The sequence below is a fragment of the Haliaeetus leucocephalus genome, unplaced genomic scaffold (genome assembly GCF_000737465.1).
Source record: "Haliaeetus leucocephalus isolate CR32 unplaced genomic scaffold, Haliaeetus_leucocephalus-4.0 Scaffold251, whole genome shotgun sequence".
Taxonomy (NCBI): Eukaryota; Metazoa; Chordata; class Aves; order Accipitriformes; family Accipitridae; genus Haliaeetus; species Haliaeetus leucocephalus.
Genome location: NW_010972687.1, coordinates 5,735,912 through 5,757,269, shown reverse-complemented (window position 1 = coordinate 5,757,269; position 21,358 = coordinate 5,735,912). Strand labels below are relative to the sequence as shown.

Here is a 21,358-nt window from a genome sequence, read left to right as displayed (position 1 = left end):
TTTGCTATACTAGCTGCTCCTTATCTGACAGATAAAGGACCACTCTGAAAGAAAAGGCTTATAGCTATTATAAAACTGATTATATTGAGACTAGTTCTGTGTTGAAGAAATGTTCTTCTACAAACTGAGTTCTGTTTTGGGAAGGTTTGTGGTTAATGTTTCCACTTTAATGTGTGAGTAAGTGGTAGAAAGTAATTTTGCTTTCAAGGAATTGAGGAATTGTCTGGTTTGACGATCTCATCTCTTGAGCTGATACAATTCGCTGCCTATCTTGCTTTCCACTACAAGAATATAGTGAATGAGAGAATATGAGGGTCTCATGTGTGTTTCTCCAGTGCTGTAAAATCTGTAAGATGAAGGCCTTACTAAATGTTTACATATCATCAAACGCATTTTTGGAGGAACCTTAGGCTCATGATCCATTTTAAAATTAAGATGGAGAGGAAAGTGGATAGCTGTGGGGGTTCCCTCCTTCTCCTTTCAAGTATTCATTGTTTGTGGCTGGTTTGCTAACTGGGAAGATGAACAGAAAAAGAGGATCCTGTTTCCTTCTGTAATTGCAGGATGCCTTCTTATTTCATCTCCAGAGATGAACTGGATGGAGGGGATCATATTCTTTTTAACATTTCAAATTGCAGGTTGGGATTGTGCTATTCTTGCAGGTGTTGCTGAGAAAGGACCTCTGTTTAGCAGGCTGCAGCAGCCTTGTTTTGTATTGCTTGCTGCACTGCTGAGGAGTAATATTGTTATAGAAGCTTGAGTCTAGGAAAAGGTTTGCTAAAAGTAGGCTGCAAACTGCCTTGCCAAACCTCCTGTGTATTCTTTGCATTGGTTGTAGGTGTATACTTCTGTCACATACTGTCCTTTTGCTGCAAGGAAAACATTTCATACCATAACCTTTGCTATTAAGTGAATCTGGGCTGTTTTTTAGTGCAGTGTATGCTGTCCTTTCCTTGCTATGATACTCTTTGCATATGGGGCAGCTGTAGCTTTTCTGTGGTTACCATATACTGCCAGAGTGTGGCTCTTCTACTGTAACTCTTTTTGTTGTTTTTTTTTTCTTTCTTTCTTTTTTCCACAGCCAAAGTTTAAATCCTTCCACTGACATCCAAAAATCTGGGTAAAATTCAGTACATTTTTAGGATCTTGCAGTAGGCTTGTACTAGCTAGGGCCTTGCAGAGCCATGCACGAGCTGTTCTTATTTCTGCATCCCTTTTTCAAGCACAAACTACTTCTAAATCTGTCAGGACATTTAAAAGTTCTTTCTTGCTGAGGAGGAGCTCTAGCACGTTTAATACAGGTTGGGTCTTCTATCCTGGGTCTTACATTTTGTAAGTGGTACTGTATTCTGGAAGTGCAAGTTTTTCTCCCTTGCTTAGTTTTAAGAAGGCTATTGGGAAGAGACAGAACCATTTAAGATGACTTATGTTATCTTTCGCCTTCTCCAGGCAACATGACTCCATGCATTTCTGGATGGGTGTTCCCCTTTCTGGGACACTGAACTCAGTTTACGTTCTACTTTGCCTTTACAGGGCAGGGAGGACTTAACAGCGTCCTCTGTTTTGCAGCCTATTTCCAGTCACTGTAAGACAATGCTGCCATCGCATCTAAGATACTGAAGCCCACAGAAAGTAGTCTGAGTGTTTCTCTTGCCTTCAGAGGGCTTGTACAGATTTGATTAGCTTGAACGTTCAAACCATCCCTAGCAAACGCTTAAGGCTTTTTTGTCTTTCTCCATTTCCTCTTGTTTGTTTCTGTTTGTTATTGTTTCTTTGCTTTCTTTTCTTCTGTATTTTTAATCTCTCCATTCCCATGTCTTCTGACATTCCTCCTTGTGTCTTAAATGAGTAGTTACTTAAACAAGTAAAAAAATGTGAGTCAGCAGATTTTGTTGAGGCTGACCTTTTTTTAAAAACATGCAATGTGAGGTCTTGAAAGGGGAAAATATTCCTTCATCTCCAGAAGGAGTTGAACCCACCAAAAGATACCAACCATAACTAAAGATGTAATGCATTTTTATTTTCTGTTGCTTTTGTACATCACATGGAACTATGTGATATCCAGAGATGTGTTTGTGGAAAACTGCAGCATACAGGTAAACACTGCGGTCAAAGTAGCTTGAAAAGTATGATGATTGTTGAACTAATTTCCACATGCAGTTTATACAAGCCAGTGAGCTAGTAAGCTCGAGGAGATGGTACAGTAAAATGTTCTGGTAGCTTAGTGATTACTGTTATAGATTACAACAACTAATTCTCTGTTTCACCTGTTCTATTCCTTCACTTTCCCTCTAATTTTCTTTGCTCTCATCTTCTACCTTCCCTTATTTTCCTCCTGTAAAAGCACCATCTCTTCAAGATTTAGGAAAGTTAGATTGTCTGTGTGCATTGAGTATACATTAAGACTAAGGGACTTTTAAAACTAACTAGAATATTATAGATCTGCCCTTTACTATGAAATAAAAGTTGCATACAAAACAAAGCAGAACCCCCAAGCCCCAACCTGTGAAAAGTAAGGGTCTATAAAAGTTGAGTACTAGTGTAAATATGCAGAAAGTTAATTCCATAGTTAAATATTTTAATAAAAGGATTATAATTCTGCACTCAGGTCTGTAGGACACTCCCAAATGAGCACAGTGATCACATATTCCCATTTTGTTTGAAGCCTCAGCTTTCCCTCTACTTATGTCCATCTAGAAATGACCGTGCTGGTAAACATTTTGGTAAAGAGGACCCCTGCATGGCTTACTGTGCTGAGGCCCTTGCTGCTTGGACAGCAGTTGTGCCTTGGTGCTCGCTCTAACCCCATGCTTTCTCTTGCTCTTAGCAGCGGGCCAGCCAGTTACCATGGCTTGTGTAATATAGGTGGTTTTCTTCCCCACACCATTTACCTTTTGAAGATGCACTATTTTCCTTCTTACTTCGAACTGGAATTTAAAACAAGAACATTACCTGGCTACATATAGCTCTGAGGGCTCTGCCTACCTGTGTATTGTGCCTGATGTGATATATTTAAGCCTTCTACTTGGTCTCCACATGTCTGTTATTCTAACATGATTGTCACAAGATGCCTCTTTGATTAGAATAATAGTCTTCAATTTGCTTTCTGTCCCTTCTGTAATCACTGAAAGATCAACTGGTTTAGGATTAGGTAGTATCTTGAATGCTATCAAAGATACAACAGTGGTATATAAAGCTGTGTTCATTAATGTAAAACTGAGAGACACTGATTGCAGAATTGAAATGATTCCTGTTACTCCAATTTTCTTTTTCTCTTTCTTTCTTTCTTTCTTTGTGTTGAGAAGTGAAAGTATTGTACTTAAGGCCTGGTATTTATACCATAGCTCAGGAGTAGGTGATGTAGTCTTATTAAATACAGGAAACAGAAACAGTTCTGTTGTCTCCAGCTTCATTAGCTAAATTTAATGAATTTTTTTTTCCATTTTGTAGTCTAGGCTTTATCATTATCAGGAATAACAAATATACATAACACCTTTGTATCTCATTGTGACAAGATGCAATTGGTTCCTGTTTATGAATTGCCAAAAAACAAAAAAAAGGAGCAGCCCAAATGCATTTTGTACTTCTTAGATCAAGCAATACGTCTTGTGAGATGCAAAACTGTTTATAAATTGATTTGCCTATGTTAGGTGTATTTTGCACGTGCTTTGGCCTTCTTTGTCATATGATCTATTCCTTTTATATGTATATATAATATTTATTGGTTTTGTTTGAATCCCTGCCTGATGCTTCAGAGCTAACCATCACACAGGCTACTTTTGTAAGACTCTCGGAGGCCACTCCTTCAGAGTGGCTGAGGCAATGTTTGTTTGCTACTGTTCTCATGCTTTTTCTTTATAATGTTTCAGCTCATCCACCATATACCATGTGCTTTAGAGTGAAATTCTACCCACATGAACCCTTGAAGATTAAAGAAGAGCTCACCAGGTATTTTTTTGTTTGTTTGTCTGTGCATTTAATGTATATCGTTAAGTTCAAAATAAGACAGTTTGTTGTGTAGGGTAGGGTTCTCACTATTTACGCTAAAATACTAGAGTAGACAGACATCTGCACTACTGATAGCTTTTTTATGTATTGTGATACCTATAGATTTTTAAAAGCAGTTTAAGGGGACTTTTCTATAACATACATAGAAGTAGTGATATTCTTGAAGAACTTTCAGAATGAGAAGCAGTGATCAAGTGGCTGGGCAAGGATTATCCTGACTCTTCCCCTGGCAAGGATTGTAGTCTTGAGTAAGTTTCTTTTGTGTCTTAGTTTTTCTTTTTTTACTGTGAAATAATCTGTGAAGTTTAATTCAGTAATGGCTCTAACTCTCTCAAAAGGAATGTGTATAGTCTCACTGAATTTTCTCTTGTGTGTGTCTTTAGGACCACAAACAAGATGATAGTATTTTTAAAGTACTGATAGACCTTTAGCAAACTGATGTAGATGCGCAATATATTTATGTTTTTAAAGGACAGCTACTCTGGAGGTTAAGATGTCTTGTTGATTATACTGGAGTTTTCCAGCTTATGCTGTGAAAACAGCTGTGCAACAGATCAGTCATACTTAATGAATGGGACTTTCATCCTTCCTCATAGCCATTCTGAATATTCTGTTGCTCTGGGTATTTTTCAAGGAACGTACTTGGGGGGAAAAATGTAGGAAAATAACAGCTCTTTTGACCTCTGCACCAGCTGTGCAGGACCATATGTACGCCTTACTATGTTGTAGTTAGCAGGTCACACCGCTGACTAATAGTTGCATGTTGCAGAAGCATGGAGCGCCTGAGCACTTGTTGCCTTGAGTTCTTCATTGATGCTTTCCCCAAGCCCTGAAAATTCTTGTGCTCACAAGTCACTTCATGAATGGGAGTGATCCCATTATCCCATGTCTCATACTGAAAGTTTCAGGAACAGCTTGCATTTGCTGAATGGTAAGTTTATAGTTTGTATAGAGCAGCTGGAACATACAGTTCATATTATAGCTGTTTATCTTGGGTGAAATATTGAAATTGTTTAGCTGAGTGAACAGGTTGTAAACCAGGAAGTCAAGGGATTTTCACTATTTGTTAGTGTTTGTCCTTGGATGAATGTTTTACTTTTTATGAGCCAGAGTATAAACTTTGTATAGACTTTCCTCACTCAAGAGCCTTAATTAATTGATTTTTTTTTAACTACTTGGAAACCCTCCCAGAAGAAGTGTTATCGAAATGCAAAGCACCTAGAATTAGCTCACTGAAGTGTATTGTGCTTTCAGTATGTTTTAGGCTTTGCTGGAACATTTCAAATAAATTTTTAAAGTCAAGCTACTGTATGAAAAATGTTTTATGGTCTTTTGTTAAAACTAATCCTATTAAGACCTTAAAAAGGAGTAATAATTTCTCTTTTCTTATGTCCACCTTGTGCACACGACACCTTTTTGTACTTGATCAGCTTTATAGTTTCCCAATGTTGCTATTTGGGAAGCTTTGCTTTGTCTCTGCCCAGGTCTCCTACACAATAACAAAGTATAGGAAATGCTCCTGAAATAAGCAAGTGAAGTGTAGTGTAACTCGCCTCTGAGAATTTGCTTTACTGTCTAAAGCGGAAGGTTAGCTTCAAGGTGATGCTCTGCATTGGCTTGAGTTGCTTTTTTTTTTCCTTGAATTGCAATGATTGGTGAAACTCAAGAAGAAAAATGTCCATTAGTATTTGACAGAGGGCAGTCATGAATCCTTGGTAGCTAGTTGGCTCTTTGGTAGGTTTTCTGTTGTTTGGTTGGTTTTTTTCGTTAGCTCTGCTCAGTCTGTTCACTGGACAATCACATTTGTAGCAGTGTGTGCATAAGATGATTTGAAAATGAAATAATATTGTCACCCTTTGACATAAAAGCCATCTGTACTTCATAGCTGTATATACAGTCAGCTGAGTCAGTAATGCTGCTTTGCATTTCTGCTACTCTGTGCCTAATGCATGTCACAGAGCTACTTTCTTGCTTCTTCGACTGGGTAGAGAAATCTGACAGGCGTCAGTAGTCCCCATTTAGGTAAATGAAATTAAGATACAGTAGGACACCCAGACACAATGTCACACTACTCTTTGGTTCAGAATATTAATTAACCCTGTCTAAATCCCCCATGTGGATTATTGTCGATGCAGTCTTTGTAAAAGCTTTATAGGAATAAATCTTTAATGAAGCACCTTAGAGACACCAAAGAGACATAAAGATGTTAAAAAGAGCTGGTTTTCCTGCTCTTCCACAGCAATATCTGATGTAAAAAAAAAGAAAAATCATCTGTTCAGTACATGAAGCTGTGTGTGTATGGGGTAAATTTTTTGATTTCATGAAAATAGTATAACATGGATAGAAATACTATTCAGGATTTAGATATCAATTGCAGGAAGAAAATTGAGTACTTGTCATCTCAGATCACTGCTGCTTCATTTCTATCCTACCTTTGGTAGAGGAGGCTGGACTGTTATCCTTGAGTTAGCCTGTGGTTTTACGGGCGGAACTATTTTCAGGAAATTAAGTTGGAGAATGACATAGCTGAAGTTATCCCTCTGTCTATGATATTATAGAAAATAACCCTTGTAAGAGCCTGAAAATGTGTGTACACCATGTGTTCAGAGGCCAGGAGTGCCTTGGGCAAAGGTTCAAGCCATGCGCTTGCCTGTCACTGCATTTCGTTCCACTGCTAAGGGCGCCTGTAAATATTGTCAGTCACATCGTACCATTCCAGCGGCTTACTTTCATCTTTTCTCATTTTAATTAACGATTGCTTCCACAGCTATTATTTTGAAATAAAATCAGTGCCTGCCTCTGGATGTTATGGCACTTCGAGATATTATTGCTAAATAAGAAATTCTATGGACTCAGAACAAAATTTCTGCCTCTCACCACAGCAGGAGGTGCTGTGTGGTCCATGATTATTGTTTCCTCTAGAGTCAGCTGGCATTAGGACTGTAATTCACAAGTTAACTTCAGTGGCCAGGGGATTGTTGCCTTGAGGTCTCTTGTTTCTGTAATAACAGACTACCTGAAACCCAACTTGTCAACAAAGCTCAAATCTTAATGCACTTCAATGCTTAACCTTAACTCAGCTCCTTAACTTGTGTCAACATGGATTTAGAAGATCTGTCCTTATTTTTGGAAATACTGCTTCCTCAGTGGGGCAGTGAGGCCATACATGTTTAAAATGTGTTTGAGAAAGATTAAAGACACACTTTTTCTTTTTTAATAGTTAAACTAATCAGGCATTTTTTCCAATGCCTTCTAAAAAATTCTGAGGGGAAAGTGGCAAGGATTTAACTTATTTTGCTCAAGCGGTTGGGCCTCTGAATTTATTTCAGGTGCACTGGAGGCTCAGCAGGTTGCAACACAAACTGAATATGGATTTTTGAACAGTTTGTGTAATCTTTTAAACAGAGGGAAGTGCTCAACCTTACTAGAAGAGTGATGTTCCTCTATAGTGTGGCCATCTCTGAGGGTTTGACTTCTGCTTCATGTGTAGTATGTGGAGGACATCAGGCTTTTCTGAATGGTACATCTGTGGCTTTCTAGATCTGATTGTCTAGCACTTATAGGTGACATGAAGTCAAAACAAAGAACTTCACTTTCAGAAAACAGTGTTTAACTGGCTTCACTGAGCATCCCTAATGGGAGTAATAACTACTAGTTTTTAATTAGGCAATAGCAACATGACAAGCAGGTTCTCACATCTCCCTTGTTCCCTGCCATGCATACCTGTAAAACATAATTTCAGTTTCTTTACTTGTTAAATCAGCATCTGCTCTGCAGCCTGTTTTCTGGCTGACACTACGCAGGATTGGGGTAGAGGCCTTGAATAAGTACATTTTCAGTTTTACTGCTGGTTTCCTTTTCTCCTAATTTTCTTTTTTTCCTATCTTTTTGGTGCCTTCCAGTTGTTTTTCCAGGTAGCATGACAGGCTTGATAGTGAGAGGGGGTTTTCTTTAGCTATGTGCATGGAATGACGTGCAGATAAAAGGATATTCCAGAGTTCACTACGATGGTCAAGATTATTCTGCTGGTGTGGCATGCAAAGATATATAATATATATTATTGCCATAAAGGAAGTTGTAATGACAGAGGTCATTCAATCCGCAGTACACACAGCATCCCACTACACTGTCTGGAAAGCACAGATATTTTTGCTCTGTGCCTCTCTTCACTGTTCTTTGATCACAGGTCAGAGCCCTGCGAGGGCCCAGAGCTGACAAAGCCTGAGATGCTGCATGTGAACAGAATGGGAACAATCAAGGGACTGTGAACAGATGGATCCAAAGACCAGTCATACTTGAGCACAGATTTTTACTATGTTATTTCTTTTCAGTGTTCTTGTCTAGGTAGTAAATAAATCAGTATTTGTTCTTTCTTATGTAATAAAGCAGTCCCAGGCCTCATGCCGTCTTATCTCCAAATCCCTACATTATACTGTGTATGTATAATTAAAATGAGAGAATATAAAGTCCTCTGAGGTCCCAAAGAAATGATCTAAAATGCTACAGATAATACTGTATCAGCAGTAATCCATGATTATTGTAGAAAAAACAAACCTGGAAGAGGGCACGAGTGAGTAGCTGGCAGAATTAACCAAAGATGGATTATTTCAACTAGCTTTCATCATGTCTTTTTCCTAATCCATATTTCCTAATCCAAGAAGCAGTTCTTCAGTCACTAGGCTGTCATAAAACAGTGTAATGAGTACTTTCATACAAGAAAAGCAGATAAAATTGTTTAACTGGAAGTCATATAAAATGACAAACTCTTGGGGTATGTAATCATGGCAAATTCAAGAGCCCTGAGTGAGCTAGATTGGGTGAGGAAGAACAATACAGCTGCATGCATGCAGTGCTTGACAAGTCCTGTCTCAAACAGCTGTACTTGATATTGCCTTGTACTGAAAAGCCTGGTGCTTTTCCCTCCAGAAGTAAGAGGCCAGTTGAGGCTGATTGGGCTCCAGCTGGTTGTTAATGCTTGAATATCAAACCATTTATTAGCAAGTTGAAAAGTCTTGCAATATGTTCATCCTTCCAAGGGTGGGCCAATATGAGGTGGGCCTGTGCTGCTGAAGCCTGTTCCAGGCATCATTTAGGAACACCTCTGCCTCTCTGGGTTCCCCGTCCTGCTTTTCTTGAGATGTGCAATGGTGGCTATGTTTTGATGCCTCTGCAAGTTCACTTGTCTGTTTTGGCTTTCTCAAGGCCATATTGGCAGTTGGCAAGTGAGTTTATAGTTCTAACAGTATTGGACTCACAATCAGATTGAATAGCATAGGTCTTAAACATGAATGAGAGTCGTTAGTAAGAGCACTTAGTGCTGGCAGGCTTGCAGATAACATTCAGGTCAGAGAAAAAAATTATCCAGGAGAGTCCTGGATATTTTGGTGGACCTTGTGCCTGTGGGAGAAGGAGACCTTACATGTTCAGAGGTTCTCGTGTGGTCCTCTGAGGGGAAGGCAGGAGGGCTGAGAAGATACAGTTCAGTTGTGGAAGTCTGCAGAGGAGAACCTATTCCTGTGCTGTGGTGGGGCTTTTATGTACCCAGTATCCAAAACAAAGCTTGTCCCTTACCACTCCCTTGTCCTCTTTATTCATTGATGAAATGAATTCTTGTGTAGCAATAAAGCTTTTTTTCCCCCTGTAGCCAGTACTGTCAAGCAGGTGGCTGGCATGGTAATTTTTCATGCTTTTCCCTTTTCCCAAGCAAAGACCGTACACTGTAATGCAGGCGCTGGCCAGCTCCGAAGCCAGGAGGACAAGCCTACATATTGCTAGATCTAAGTAGCAGTTATCATCCTGACCACAGATATGAGACATTTGAGATTACTGGAAAGCTGTTATTCAAGTGACCTTCCCACTCTCAACCCAGGCAGAAAATGGACAATTTCTTTCTGAAGGAATAGTTTTGGTGTTTTGGTTTGTTGTTTGTTTGTTTGTTTTGTTTGTTAATACTGTGGATACAGAGCTTCTCTGATGATTTTGGCAATCTAGGAGGGACATAGATTCGGGATGGAGTTATGGGGTGCTGTTACTTTCATGGTGTTTGAATCCTTAGCATTAGTACTTCTTTCTAGAAGGCATAGAACAAGGAGGGTGGTTCTTCCTACAGGTGCCTGTTAACACTAAAGACAGTAATGCAGTTTCACAAATATGTTAACAAAGTAGTTCCTACTACTTTTGGTGTTAGATATTTTAAGAGAAATAGATTTTTCTTTTTTTCTGTGTTTGAATGAAGATTATGTTTTGAAGTCATGATGGCTATGCCCCTAGTTCCTAATTCCTCTGCCAGAATTTGGCTTATGACTGATTAGATGGATTGATAGGGCAACTGCTATATTAATATCACTGCGGTGTGCTTATTGCCATGTGTATCTGTTTTACAAATGCTGTGATGGGTTTAAAGCCACGCTAGTGTGAACAAAACTTTCATATTGTTCCAGAAAAAAGAGAAAACAAATAGATTATCTCCCCCTCACCCAAATTCACTAAAAGGTTTCTTGAATTATTGTATTAGGAATTTTAATAATTACATACTGGCCTGTTCATTTTAGTAGTATTTGCTGGATCTGTTGCTCATGAATTTGTGCTTTTTTTGGACTTAGTAATACCATTTTTCTTCACAGCCTTCTGAGGTAGTTAGTTCACTACCTGCTGTGTAAGGTACTTTCTTTTGTCTACCTTAAGCAATTTCCTGATTTCACTGACTTCCCCCTAGGTCTAGTATTGCAGGATTCAGGGAATAGCAGTTCTGCGTTTGCCTTTCCCACTACCCTCAGGATTTCATAAGACTCACTCTTATTCCACCTCAGTCACCGTCTCCTTGTAAGGGCAGCTCTATCCTCTCACTCATTTTAGTTCTTCTCTGTGTCAAGCTCAGCTATGTCTTACTTAGGATGCAGAGGCTACTGCTAGGTAAAATGTTCAAGAAGTGATTACACCAAGGCTTTAAAGAGTGGCAAAATGCCCCTCTGTCTTGTTCACAATATCTTTCCTGATGATGCTGAACATTTTATTGGCTTTTTCGGCTGCTGCTGCACCCAGACTTGATGATTTCAGAGACCTGTCTGTGATGACCCCCAGATTTTTCTGTCAACTCTGTGTTTTATCAGTAGCTAATAGAGTGATGGCTTTTCTTTAAATTATAAGATATCAAAATACTTCTTAAATATTAGTAAATAGACAAACTATATTTTTAGAAAATATAATTATTTTTTCTATTAGCCTTTTTATCTAGTTGGCACTGTAAAGTATAGAAAAGTTGTTCTCTTAGTTGTGGTATTACATACTAGCATGTAGTAGTTAGTGTTTAGGTTAGAGTCATAGACTTTGGCAGGAAACTAGTGCTCCTGCAGTGTACTTGATGATATCTACAGTAAAGACAAGATGCGAAGTTAATGTCCAGAATAATATACATAAAGATCTCATAAATTCTACTGGGGGAGGAGGACACCCAATCCAGGAATATTGTAAACATGTTCATTTGCCCTCTGCTACTCTGCACCTGAGTATGCACAGTAGCATGGGAAAGAGCAGTTCAGTCAAAGTCAGACACCAAGCTGAGATAACAGTTTTTGAAACATTGCTGGATATCTCAAGGTGACCGTGTGTGTCAGCTGGAAAGGCTGCGACAACGCTGGGAGAAATGCATTACTGGAATAAAATGAGTGAAGTGACTTGAATACAAGGAAAAACCACTACATGGACAAACCACAAAGTTTGGCTGTGGGAAAGCTTTCCTGCCTCATCAAACATCTTAAAATAGATAAATAAATTGTTTGTTAAGCAGTTAGCAACATGGTCTCTGGGGGCCATGAAGCCTGCTTAAAAACAATAATAGATATTGCTGACCCTTCATCTGCAGTTGCGGGAACGGCTTGGCTAACCTGGAGTTGAGTCATCTGTATTGCAAACAGATAATAGATGGAAAAGAGTTTGTTCCAATGATAGACACTTATGAGCATAAGCGCTGAAGCATACATTTACTAGCTTGCTGGTAAGCCTGAGTACTTAGGGCTGTAAATCAGGCTATAAAGTTGTGCCAGGGCTTGGAAAGAACAGCTGTGGTAAAAGTACATGAGAAGCAACAAAATTAGATCTGATTTTGCAAGTTATTTCTGTAAGTATAGGCAATTTTCAGTACATGCTAAAACCTTACTGAATTCAGGAGTCAGGTACGCATTCATAGGTCTTTGCTGACCTGGGACAGAAAGTACTTTATCAGGATTATAGGAAGTGTCTGAGGTTGAGCCAAACTTTGTCAAAGCTTGCAATGTTGGCTTCTAGTGCAAAGTGCATATATCTCCTTCATTTAAAAAAAACTCCTTAACGTCTTAGTCTTGTTCCAGGCTGGCCTTCTTGCTTTGAAGATGAATAGCATCCTATGCAGCTTGCTGTGTGGGTGGTCTCTGAAAAACACATTCAGACTCTCTGGTTCTGCTCTGCATGGGTATTCCCCTGCCTTTCTTACGAGTGTAAGTGCTTCCCTTGTGTCCCAGCTAAGAATTTCTCGTCTCTACTGGGAACTGTGGTGTGTGCCTCTTTTCCCCTCTTGACTGCTGCCATCTGTCTTGGAGATGTTTCTTTTTTTCTTCTTTTTTTTTTTTTTCCTCTTTTTTTTTCTCAGAAATGAAATAATTCTTTAAAAGTGTGATTTTGAACTATTTGATTAAGGATTTCAATGGTCAAATGCATGCAGCAACTCAGTAGCACAGAACCTTAGTGACAGAAGAAATAAACTTCAGTATTTTTATTTTAAAAATTATTAGTGTAATAGAAAGGTACAGGAACAATTTAAGAGACACCCCCTTGCCCCCCAAACAGCCAATGAAACATTGCAACAACAAAGCCCTTCCACATAAGGGAGGAAAACCACAGCTTTTTCCTCAGACTAGCAAGTGCTAGGGATTATATATTTTAAAGCAAAGACAGATGAATAACATCTATGGCCCACGTTTGTGACAGAAGCTAGCCTACGTGATGGCTTGTGTTCAGCTCTGTCATCCCAGGATGATCACTGGGAAGAAATCATCTCTGAGGCACAAATGTTCTTTTCCCTAAAATTATGTCTTATGTGCTGTTTTTGTTACATATCCTCTGCTTACTCTTATTTATCTTCTGTTAACATACCTCTCAGCAAAAACTGAATATGTGTTTGTGTTTTCCCAATTGTTACAGAAAAGAAGTATTTCCTGGTGTGTTAGGGAGACAAGACAATGAAAAATGTGTTATCCTGAAGTTATGGAAAAATTGTGATAGAAATTTTCTGCAATTTTTTAATTCTGATTTTTTTTTTAAATTCTGAACAACTTGCAGAGCTAGTGATTTAGCTGGAGGGAATGGATAATAATACATTTTTATTAGCTTCATGTAATTGACAAAAGTGCATATATTGACAATTTAGATTGAAAGAGTATATTTATTTTTTATTGTAATGAAACTAACTTTGGGGGGTATTTTTTTGACAAATTTTGGTAGTTTCACATTGCAAACAGGCTTAAGCAAGAAACTAGTATAAAACCTATATTATTCCTGTTTGATTTTTTTCTGGGGAAAATAAACCCATGCATTTCTTGTTTAAGATTAGCTCAGATAACTGAGACTATTATGGATGCAGAAATTTAATAACGACATTGAGGATCTTTGTTCCTGGTCAGCAACAAACTATTTGCTTAGAAATGCCACAAGTATGCACACTTCCACCCAAACTCCCATGTTAATCTATATAGAATTTTAGTGGAATGTATAGAAATTAGTTTTTGCCCTCATCCTGGGGGATTTCTGTTGATGCTGCTGTTGTGTTTGATCCTAAGTGCCAGTGTAGTATCTTAGTGACCCATCACAAACTGTTGTATTTATGGCTGTCCCCCCGTATTAAAAAAACTGGTTTTGGATTCTACCGAATTCATGTATTTGTGTTTTCAGGTTTATTCTCACAAAATAACTGGATACTGGGCGGGGAGGGGGACTCCCTGCCATCTCACTTCAGGACTCTAACTTGTGATTTCTTTCATAGCATTTGAGAGAGAGAGAGAGGCTGCTTGACTCTTGAATAGGTGCTTTGAGTCAATTCTTGAAGATACTCCATGTTCCTTGGGCCCTGAAGATAATGGCTTGTAATAGATGGTCACAGTAGGCAGCATTGGCACCTAATCCTGTTACATGGGAAAGAATTTCCTGCAAAACTGTTTTTTCTTCTTGTAAATACCAAAATATTAATGGAAAAGTAACTGTTCATAGTGTTTGCTTCCATCTGTACAGCTGGAGAGTCAGACCTGGCACAGTCCTGACACTTCAGATTCTTAGTTCTCACCTCAGCCTCATGTCTGCAAATGTAGGTCAGGAGCAGTGGGTTAATATGCTTTTCTGGATGCCTATTTACTTTTGTATCTCATTATAGTAATTTTCAAACTCAGAAACTACCAATGTGCAGTGTGGTTGAAGATCTGTTGACCTTACAGCTCATCTAACAAGCCATGCTGTGAAATCTAGGGATGCCCTTTCATAGGTGGCTTTTTTTGGCACTTCTTAAAAGGTGAACTCAGTTTGGCCTCAAGCTAATGGTCACTCTGGAGAACCACAAGCCAATTTTTCACCCTGGAAAGATTTACCAAAGGTCTTAGGATGGGGACTGCTCATTTGCCCAAGTTACATATGGTATCTGCATCAATATACTGAGCTTTTTCCAGTAGGTTGTCATTGTGATTGAGAATTTTTACTGCATCTCACTGAGACCGTTGGTTCATCCTGATGCAGTTCTCCTCTGGGAACTACTTGTACTGTAGCAGTACCAAATTGTGGAAGTCAATTTGTGGGCTGTTACTGGACACTGATTACAGGGAAAAAAAAAGGGATTGCAAAATTAAAAAAAAGGCCTTGATGGGCAAAGTCCCTGTAGAAACTTATAATACTGTAATGCAGTGAAAGAATGTGTTCAAAATAAGAACAAATTGCTTTCTCAGTGGTAACTGTCTCCTATTTACATAGCATTTAGTAACAATCCAAGGAAAGGAAGAAAATTTCTCTTGCCCTTTAGATAATGCTTCCAATCTTGCTCAAATCCAGAACTCCCTGTAAGCTCCAGACAAGATACTTGGTGCAGGAGCTCACGGTACACACAGAACCAAGTAACTTGGGCAAAACATGTCTGACATCAGTGTTATTCATAGAGCACATTTTTATTGGCTACACTGCAGCTCAGGGTTGGAGAGGACTGGCAGCATCAGGCAATGTCCTGATGGTCTCCAGAAGCCACTCGGTCTGATAGCACCCTCCAGATAGTTGACTTTATCTGGCTAAAGCAATGCTTAAATGCTTTATTTTCCCAGAGGGGTGAAGCTGCTGAATGGTGCAGCTGTAACCAGCCAGGTGGCTGGGAAAGGAGCTGCCAGTGAGTCACTGGGCTGTGAGTTGGTCTGTCTCTGGGAGGATGCTCTCTGGGAGAGAAAGCAAAAGAGAAAGTGATGGCCTCGCAGCTGCATCTCTCCTCTTGCAATTAGAAATAATGCTGCTCTGTGGTAGAAGGTGGAGGGCAGATAGAAGGAGCCTTTTGTTTTCTTCTCCCCAGTTCTTCTGGAGGGAGAACAGAGGTCTGAGAGGAATGGGAGAGGTTCCCCCCAGGCAAGTCCCCTTTGCCTGCTGCCCCCCTAGGCCTCAGGGAGTTGCTTTCACCTCAAAGCTTCATCTAGGATGCTTCACAGATTAAAAAAAGAAGAGGAAAGAAATCCTCTCTGCTGTGGTCAATCTGCTATTTTGTCCACAGCAATAGAGAGGTTTCCTTGTGTAAACCTGTAATTAATGAGAGGCGGTGTGCTCAAACACACTGACATTACTCTAATTTATTTCACTTTACTAATGAGCATTGTAACAGCTGTACATTTTAAATAAATTACTCTCCATGCTATCTCTTAGTGGGTTTTGGTGTCATTGTTTCATTGTTACTGAGCAAAATCTCTTGTCTTACATCTAGTTTTTCCTGTGGTTGCACTTTGCCTCTTTTTCCTGTCGTTTAAGGTAGCAAGAGAGAGATCCAGAATAGTTGCACAGCTGGTTTCACACCGATAAGTTAAATCTGTTACAAAAAGATGCCACATAGTTTCCTGATTTTTTAAATTATATTTCAGATACCTCTTATATCTACAAATAAAAAGGGACATTTTCCATGGCCGTTTGCTGTGTTCTTTTTCTGATGCTGCCTACCTGGGTGCCTGTATTGTCCAAGGTAAGTACAAGCAGCAGGCTTTTTCAAATACTTAACTGATAGGTGTGTTCAGTATAAAAAGAAACTCAGAACTGTTGTGGGAGTATAGCTAGCAGTAAAGTACGGGGCTTTTTTAATTGTACTGTTTCCCCGCATTGACATGCACTATAAAGTGTTTTAAGTAATTCAGCCATTTAGCCAACTAAACCCAAACTGGAACTTAAAAAAAAAATTCAAAACAACGGGTTGTCTTAGCATTTATGTGAAAGCATCAATATTAGATTCCAGTTATAAACAAAGCAAAATTCTGTTCTGAATCCTGAATGTAAATGTAGCCTATTCCATTTGACCTAAGCAAGAAAAAGTGTCATTCAGTGCCCTTTCTTATGGTAAAGAAGACTTGTGTGATGACAGAATCTCTGGCAAAAATAGTAGATGTAATTCAAGGATAAAGGTGTGTCCTGTCTCCCTCCCCCTTTTTTTTTCTCATCCTCTCCCTCATTTCCTTAGGGCTAAATTCAGGTATAGGCCTTAGATTGCACACAGAGAAATAGTTAGCTAGATGTCTGATTAGCGATGTCATGTGTGGAAGTCCACTTCATTCTGCCTTAATGTGAATGAAACTCTTAATGCAATATAAGGGAGCATATCCAAACTAAGATTGAGTTTAGACCTTATTAAAAGAGACTTATTTGGAAAATTAAAACACCAAATGCCATGTTTGGGTGCCTAAGTGATGCATCTTTTAGAAGAGGAATCAAATACTGTGCGCCACCTTAAATAATGTTACAGCCTGTGTTTCCCTGCTAGAACAGAATTAAACCAGTCCATATCAGTGAGGATAAATTAGTGTAGAAAAGAGGAGAATCTGGAGTGCATTGTTTCAGTTCTGTCTGGTGCCAGAATGACAGGTACTCAAAGGGTGAACATTACTTACACCTCTGTTTTACAGAGCATGTTTCTGCCACAGAAAATAGTTTAGGATTGCTAATTACTGCTGCAGTTAATAAACCATGAACTTCCCTTGAAACTCATTAATTGAAGCTGCAGTTACAAGGATTTTGTTGTTCAGTTAACTATCAATTCTTCAAAGTAACGTTCTTGACAGATGCTGGATCCTTACCTATCATGGAAGTACCTTGAATTACACTGTATTTAGTGACTATTTCCTTATTAACTAATATTGCAATTGAATTTTTCTGTTTTGTTTTGTATTTTGGATCTGTTTAGCTGAGCTTGGTGATTATGATCCTGATGAACACCCAGAGAATTACATCAGCGACTTTAAGATTTTTCCCAAGCAGTCACAAAAGCTCGAGAAGAAAATAGCTGAAATGCACAAAAATGAACTCAGGTAATTTTGACTGCTGTTTGGTAAAAAGACAGCTAAGAAATACTTTTATCTGTTTCCAAATAGTGTATGTTAATTTAGGAGGGTTTGTTCCTTGGATTATAATAGATGCTCTACCAATATACTGTCTAATATGCTGTATTTGAAAATGCAGTTTCAGCTTAGTGGGTTTTCTCTTCCTGTAAACCTTCATTAATCATAGCTGATTCCTGCTTGTGTGCTGGTAATTTAGACTGCATTCGTTTGAAATGTAGGTCTGGTTAGAGGGAGCGGCTCACATCATGAGAGCTGCTCTGGTTGATTAGTGGAATGACATCTTTCATTTAGGGATGACACTTATGCCTTTCGCTGTGAAATTCCTGTATGTAGTGCAGTTATAAAATTCTTGATAGATATTGACCTGACTGAAACTGTAATTAAGTTATTGTATCTGTAGGTTGTTAACATAGTGGTGGATTGCACAGAAATGTATTTAAATAACTTCTTTGGAAGACTAAGGAGGTGAGATTCAGAACTCTGCGTGCTCTTTTTCTGTCCTAAACTTTTAATAGTGTGACAAAGGGGAATGGAGAAAGATAGGCTAATCAGTCTTTCGGTTTCAAAGTTGAATGTGTTCCTGAAGAACAGTGTTTCAGGAGAGAAGTAGCAGTGAGTTGTGCAACTCTACCCTCTTCAGGATTGTCAGCGAATGACATGCACAGTTGTCGTGACGGTAGCTTGCGTGATGCCCCAGTCATTTCGCTCAGTTGAGGATAGTCCTCGGAAAACTTGGAAAGGAATAAGATATGCAGAAAATCAAATGAAAGCTACATAAAGTAGAAGGACAATTTTTATTCAAAGATTACAAGTCTCTTTGCACTTGCTTAAACCCTCTGTGTTTTGTTTTCATATTGAAGTATATAAGTAAATGCTCCGCTTAAGAATATGAATAGTGTTTATACAAAAATTAGGCTGTGAGACACCAAATTCCTGGGGGAAAAATAAGAAAATGAAGAATTCCTTTTCAGAGGGATTAAAGCTTAAAACACTTCTTTTTTTTCAGAAGCCTATCAAATATGTTGTTCAACTGAAGTGCAACATTCATGACCATAATCTTGCCAATATTAATGCGTCTTCTCTTTTTTCCTTCATGAAACCTATATACTTTGTCTATATTTCTTTCAGTGAAACAATCTTTTAAATGGCACAGCTACATCTAATATTTTTAGAGCGGTCCAGGCTGCACTTTACACTGACCCATAGAAGCAGCCTTTTAAAAAAGAAAACAGAATTTCTCTTACTTTCAGTATTATCCTATACAGTGGCTGCAGATTTCCAAAGGATAAATTGAACCCTTTAAAAACAAGATCTTTCATCAATTCAGCCAAAGTGCAATTGGAAAGATTTTGATCAATTCAGTCTTTCAAGAACAGGCTAGTCCTTTATTTAAAGTTAGGAGAAGGGAAGGAAAGGTGGTTAGCCAAAGCTGATGGTTTTTGTATTTCATAGCCCTGGGAGAGAGGTATTTTTCTGTGTTGTTTTTTTTCCCTTGTGCATAATTCTGCCCATCCATTGTGAATTTAATCTGCTAGTTCCTTTATTGTGAATAACCAGACACATTTTTTTAGCTCCCCTCTCCTGTTGGTATAATGTTCCTGATCCTGTGACAGTAAATGTTACAAGCCTTCACACAGGTTCCTCTGGGATTCTCCTACCTGTGGATTCCCCCTATTAATGGCTGCTCAGTGTGTGAGGATGTCCCCTGAATTTCTTCAGTAGTCTTGGTGAGGGAGACTATTAATTATTGCCTTTTGGAAATCAGATGGTATCAACCCGACTTCTTTTGCCTGTGGATCTGCTGATTCCTGCAAAGAACTCCAGAAGGTGTTTGAGGTATAACTATAATTTATAGCAGAACTCTCCTAATATATCCCACTTACATGTATATGTACCTTAATCCGCTTTCTATTCTAGATTTTACCAATTTATATGTTATGAATGTTAGGTTCAGTGGCTTATAGCTTGTTGCAGCCCTCAGGAGGTGTTTTCTTGCTTTTCTGTTTTCTTTCGCTTATGTCAGAATCTGGTGTGCCTTACCTATTTGTCTGGTTACAAAGACAGTTTCAGAGCTGTCTGGATAGCTACTATCTGGCAATTTTCTACTGTAACTCTGTCTTCCCAAAATTGATCATCATATTACATTTTTTATATCAGGGAGCCACTAGTCACATAAGACTTTTACATTTTTCCAGATATTTAATTCCATGGATCTCTATTCTAGGAGTACAAATTAATAACATATATCTGTCATATAATGAACAATATGAGAGGCCCAATGCCAAACGATTGGATTTCCGTACCTAGCTGGAAAAAGATGATTAGAAAAAACACTAAGCTTAGAGGCTTCTGTCTGATATTGATCAGCACATCTGTTTCACTGCATTCGGCAAGTTGAATTTTCTGATAAGAATTAATGTTTTGCTTCTCAATTAGTATTTAAAAAAATGGTGCAAATGGTTCCCCTGAACTTTTTTTTAACAAGATACTTGAGTGGCATGTTAGCTGAGAGCTAACATGTGAGGAGAGCAGAAGAGGCTAAGAGCCATTTTAACCCAGCTGCCATTCTGCTACCTTCAGAAGAGTTACTTCTGAGTTTCAGCACTGCAAGTGCGTCTGGTTCTTTGTTTTCTTCACACGTGTAAATAAATAAAGATCATGGCATCTTTCTTCTGCAGCAGGCTCCCATTAACCGAAGCTCTTTGGCCTGGAAGAGGCCAGTTCTTCACAGAATCCTGTCTTGGCATTGTCAAGGTCTGTTCACTGGGCACATCTTTTCTTCTGCCCTACAGCATGACAGAAGATTTTGTGTTTTGAAAGATACATGAAGACTGTGAGGGGAGTGTCTGGGAAGCAGCAGTAGGGTACCGTGACAGCTGCCAGTGACTTACTGACTCATCTTGTGTCATTTAGAAGCCTTGTTCTCATTAATTAAAACTGATGTATGACATGGTGCCCTTATTTCTTATCCTTTGTGGCTGTGATAACATCACTGGATTTTAGCAAAATGTGACCTTTTATGTGACTTTCCACTGCACCTAATTGCAAAAATATAAACGTGACAGACAGAAATGCATGTCAGCTTTACTGAGCTGTGATTAATTATCTTGTGAATTTTAATTAATGATTTTTCCCTCATTGAGAAAGGGACAGGTACAGGAATAATTTCATTGAACCTTACCAGTGGTGGGGCAAACACGTGCCTTGATTTCATCACAATACATATTCTCATTTTCCTGTCATTCCAAGTAAGCCCTCTTTTGACACACCGTATGCTGCTGGGAAGCGAAGGGATAATGCTCTTATGACTCTAAAAACTTAGAATATGTGAGGATGCACTAGGAACTGACGAGACTTAGAGACTTGTTCTTAAAAGAATTCAAAATTGATTTGAATGTTATGGTTTTGGGTATGGTTACAACAAAGCATAGCTACTGAAGTAATAGCTACTTGCATTTCTGTTTCCCTGCCACTCTTAATGGATTGGAAAAGATTTGGGCAATGAAAATCTACATATTCTGTGAGTGTGTTCTGGTATACCTTCATCTCCAAGTGAAGTGAATGCTAAGGTCCGTCCCCAGGTTGCTCAGTTGCATGTCTCTTTTCCCTTTTAGTTAGATGTGTGCAAGTGTTTGTAACATTGCACTGTAAAACAAATCAGTGAAATGATGTAAGTTAAAAATAACTTACTTTTACTTGGCTTCCACAAAAGTACATGGAACCACACGTTCAGTTCTCACCTATTTTGGCAGTATTAAAGATGTTTA

The 21,358-nt window shown here is 38.7% G+C and overlaps 1 protein-coding gene across 1 annotated transcript in view; it reads left to right on the top strand.

The window, feature by feature from the left end:
• Positions 1-21,358, top strand: part of FRMD3 (FERM domain containing 3) — an 83,402-nt gene that overhangs the window by 24,538 nt on the left and 37,506 nt on the right. The window contains exons 3-5 of the mRNA XM_010568632.1: positions 3,870-3,948; positions 16,128-16,225; positions 17,435-17,558. Coding sequence (XP_010566934.1) covers positions 3,870-3,948; positions 16,128-16,225; positions 17,435-17,558 — 301 coding nt within the window. The remainder of the gene's footprint in view (positions 1-3,869; positions 3,949-16,127; positions 16,226-17,434; positions 17,559-21,358) is intronic.